Source organism: Suillus clintonianus (genome assembly GCF_016758775.1).
Source record: "Suillus clintonianus strain FC179 chromosome Unknown DEU56scaffold_242, whole genome shotgun sequence".
NCBI lineage: Eukaryota > Fungi > Basidiomycota > Agaricomycetes > Boletales > Suillaceae > Suillus > Suillus clintonianus.
Window position 1 is genome coordinate 10,889 of NW_024539466.1, and position 4,695 is coordinate 15,583.

At 46.4% G+C, this 4,695-nt stretch overlaps 1 protein-coding gene across 1 annotated transcript; it reads left to right on the top strand.

Moving 5' to 3' along the window:
* Positions 1–2,352: 2,352 nt before the first annotated feature.
* Positions 2,353–3,868, top strand: DEU56DRAFT_920440 (uncharacterized protein; the record flags this gene model as incomplete). The annotated part of the gene is made up of 7 exons (XM_041358450.1): positions 2,353–2,585; positions 2,646–2,696; positions 2,747–2,939; positions 3,073–3,200; positions 3,251–3,357; positions 3,412–3,419; positions 3,467–3,868. 7 exons carry the CDS (start codon positions 2,353–2,355, stop codon positions 3,866–3,868), a joined length of 1,122 nt encoding a protein of 373 aa, XP_041200624.1.
* Between the last annotated feature and the right edge of the window lie 827 nt (positions 3,869–4,695).

Genomic DNA, 4,695 nt, shown 5'->3' on the forward strand with positions numbered 1-4,695 from the left:
TTCGTTAGAGTCCAGAAGAGCCTCAAAATCAAAGGCAAAAGTATCTGAAGTATGTAAAGCAGATGGTGGTGGTGCCGTGTGAGAGCCTCTTGGAGCACCAAAGTACTCTGTCTGAGTCGAGACCTGTGCCGGTCCCTTCAAAGTGTAAGATCGATGTTTGTGAGTTGAGACTTGACTTTTTTCTGGATCCTCAGCCTGAGTAGTGTTTTGCATTCGCTGCTGAGATGCCTGATTTTTTGCATTGAGAACATACCAGTCACATGTAAGCTTGTCGTGCTCGCGGCATCTTTTTCCCATGAGGACTACAGCATTGAACATTTGAACAATGAGGATACACAACAACATACCGCACAGGGATCACGTGATGTTCAACACTAGATGCAAAATACATAGACTACAATAATCACTTGCCAATGCTAAGCGCTAATTGCCAATCAAGTGTCCCTTTGCGAAGAGCTTCAAAATATGAGTCTACACATAAGTCCATCTTCTGGATCATTTGCTCACATGCCTGGATGCGAAACTGTAAGAGGCGAGTCACCGAACATACCCCCACTCGTAGTTGCTCGGTATAAGGACCCTCTAAGCTCCCAGCTGACGTGGATAAGCCATGTGCTTTCTCCAAGAGTTTGCATACCTCGCGAACGTCATCCTCGTATTCTGGCTTCAGTGAATTCCATCCTTGACGGTCAGCAGCACAGACAGCATTCAATCCTTCAGACTCCAATCGTTGATACAGATCGGAACCTGGTTCATAACCAGAATTGAACCAGATATCGTCCAGCTGATTGAGTAGTTCGAGTGTCTCTTACAAACAGTGTGTATTAAAATCTGACAAATCAACCAAAAACGATTGACTCACATCTGAAGCTCCAACCCGGCGACGCCAGCGAGTGCGGGATTTGACACGTTCTTGCTGCCGATTCCTGTTGATTGTGAGTTCAGTAGTGGATGCGCAAAGAATGAACCACATTACTAGACTTGCCTGGCATAGTGTTTTTTCTTGGATTTTAAACGAGCTTGATGGGACTGCTCAGTTGTTTTGTACTTGCATTTCCGAGTCATGCAAGGTGTCAGTCAACTGGAATGTGTGAAAAGGCGTAGGTAAGCTTCCGCACTCGAGTTAGATTTCATGTAATGCCTCAGCCACCACTTCGGGACACATTAAATTGTAGCACATAAGTCTCATTGCAGCTGCAAATACAATAGTTTCAACAGTCTGATTTATATCTTGTGGACAGGTAAAATGAGCTACTGTATCAGAAATCTCCCGATATCACTATGTTATAGACTTGCGACCCAATAGAACTGAACTTCAATGAAATCATATTGTACAAGTAAAAACCTCAGGAGCAAACAAAAGATCACGACTTTGGGACGGCTGTTAATCGATCTCCCCAAGCTTGACATTCACAATTCTCTCAATATATATATGTAAAACATGCGCTGGAAATCTATGTATCAGTCCGACAAACATCGCACAACTACGTCACAAAAGTTGCTCCCTCTCTCCTGCGCAGTTCACTTTCTGTTGCAGATGCAATAGGTGGAATGTGTGGTGCCAGTGACTGGTATAGTGAATATATTAATCAGTAAACTCCGGGTAGCACTATGAAAACGTACCGGTAGTGTCCGACTTGGAGAGGCCTGTTGCAATGCGGCTCGAAGTGATTGGTATACCACAAGCATAGCAATGGCGGCGGTGTGCCCGGAAAATGCATGCCTCGCATGCTCCATATTCAGTCAGTGGACTTGGCAGCTCCGCTGAATCATGTCCATCGTGTGCAGCAAATATGGCTATTGATCAGGAGTGTGATGAGCCGAGATTCAGATCAATTGAAATATTGAACATACCATTTTGGTCACTAATTAACGTCAATGCTCCTCCCAGCTCACGCAATGTGAACGCTGGGGGGTCGCCATCATCATATCCCTGGTCTGCAGCAGAAGGTCTAATGAGCCGTCAGATGAATGGTTGAAAATAAAATTTACGGCTTTGATCCCTAATCAACTTCAATGCTGCAGCCAGCTCATTTATGGTGAATGTTAATGGGGGTGGAAAACGGTAAGCCGTATTGTTGTTCCTTGGGCTCTGCATTCCAAATGAGGTGGGTAGAGTGTGAGTAAAAAAATAGCAGACGGCAGTAGTTACGAGGCGATTTCAACTCCGATCCAGCGAATACACTTGCTGATTGGTTGAAGATGTGTGGTCAGCATTAAATTTTCAGGCTTGGCTTGCGAGGACCGCACAAAACCTAAAATCACGCTGCTATTCAAAAAATGTACCTCACCAAGGCAAGCGGTGACAATTGTGTCTCATCGAGTGATCATTATTAATTCAGCTCAGATAGGATGGCAGGAACAGTCTGGACCACACCTGAACAAAAGGTGTTCCTTGAGACGTACTATAGTGGGTTTCTGTTAGCGCAGCTACAGGCCAAGGTTTCCCAATACTGGGATCCAATATACCTTGAATGGTTCAAAAGATGGCCTGAAGAGGATGTAGTGTTTAAAATACTCCTGCCAGTGATCCCCGTACAGACGAGGAAAAAAGTTCTGGGGCAGCACTTCAGAAGCGGAGACAGGTAAGCACTGCCCTCATGATGCCCTCATCGATGATGTACATACTGATATTCTCAAAACAGCAAATACGAACCTGGTTTAATTATAGGTCCCAACGAAGTGGCCGTTCCGCTGTGAACTCATGACTAGAGTAATCCAGAAAACGTTAACCAACAAAGCAAAGGAACTCGGGTTCATACCCCTGCTGGATCTTTTCGACCATTGCCTATAAGGAGGAAGTAAAAGAGCGGGTTCAAGACACCATTAAGTCCGGCGAGCTCGTTACTAAACAGGAAAAATTGACAGCTATTCGAAAACTTACACGCGAAGCATACGAAGCCGCACCGCCAGAAGTCCAAGCTTTGTGTGAGGAGAAGGTCCGAGAAGAGCACAAAGCAAAGTCACACTTAATGTGCAAAATGAAAATCTGCACCTACCAATAAACAGTATGCAATAAGTTTCGGCTTTTGCCCGTACACCAATTTCCCATTGCTTATACATTATTACCAGCCTCTCCAGGAGTGTACTGCTCCCATTGCGCAGTTCTTGCAAGTCATCAAGGACATGACAGGGTGGGAATGGACTGTTATTGGTGCTGGGCCTGACCCTCATCTTGGTGGCAAACTAAATGCGATGAGGTGCGTCTCATATTCGCTCGTTCATTTTCAGAATGCTCAAGACTTCTTAGTTACCATACAGGAGTGAATGGAGATGGACACAATTGGAAGCAAGCCACCCCAAAATTCATTGAGAAGCATCTCAATCCATACTTGGAATTTGTTGGAACACTGTTTCGTGAGTAACGTTTCCGTTTGATGGTCGGTCACACATACTCATTGGATTCAATAGCCGAGCATGTCAGAAAGTCTCGTGCCATGGACGTCGTCGCCCCACTCACAAACAGTCTATCACCCACAACTTCACTTGCAAACAGTCTACCACCCGCGATTTCATCTCCCTCAGTGAAGGATCTGGGTCACTGGAGGGTGCGTCATCGACCGTGACTCCAGCATCACATGGAACTGCCCTGCATGCCCCCCTCACACTCTCGGACACCCTGCGAGGTGTCGACTCGTCTCAGATGCAGGGACCTCTGCCTTTCAGCAACCCCCTTGGCCTTACCTTTGACAATGAAATGTCCACCAACTTTGGCACTGACACCTCCATGTCCCTCAATCCATATGACGCCAGCTTTACCAGCACATCAGCATCTAACTACGATTTCGCTTTACCTGCCCTCCTTGTCATCCAGCGAAAATACACCGGCATCCACTATGGGAGACACAAGCGCCGGCCTTACCTTTGACAATCAAATACCCGCTGGCTTTACCACCGACACCATGGCTTTTGATCCCTATGACACCAGTGTACCCAGCACCCCCATCCAACTTCAATTTCATTTTACCTGCCCACTCCTTATCATCCGTGCAACCACCCCAGCGTCCACTATGGGAGACTCATTGCCAGATCTTACCTTATCATCCAGTCCAATGCCGGAAACTCCCATTACCTCATGGAGGAAACAGATGTACAGTACATCCACGTCTGGCCTCATGACACCCCCTCGCCTTCGCTTCCGCAGTACATCTGCTATTGCCACCCCATTACCGTCTTTGCCCCCTTCCCGGTATCAACGGAAAAGTATAACTTCAGTTCCTCTACATACCCGCCTGATCCTCCAGTGGTTACAGCTGCTGGAACAGCTCAGGTTTTGGCACCACCAGTATCCTCTCCACTGTTGAGGTTGCCCAGGTTTCAGAACAGCTGGCGCTCCTCCCTTCTGATGTTGGTAGTGCATCGGGCTCCGCTGTGCAAGCCGATGACGTAGTTGTTCCTGCTGTTAGGAAGACAAAGTGCATACGCCAGCAGATGACACGTTTGGCACAGGCTGATAGCATAGGTGGCTGTTCTCAAAAGAGGTTTGTGATTTTGAGTGTTTATTATTTGCAAGCGCGAACACTAACTCAATTCTAGGAGGAGAAAGGCTATGTGATACTACCTACATTTTGTGTTCTGTCGATGTTTTACGTGTCTTGTGTTGTTGACATATTGAGAATATGAGCATATTTCTTGTTGAGACTTCGCGTTTTTGTGAGATGAAAGCAGATTTTCAAGGCAGACAAGACTAAGCGT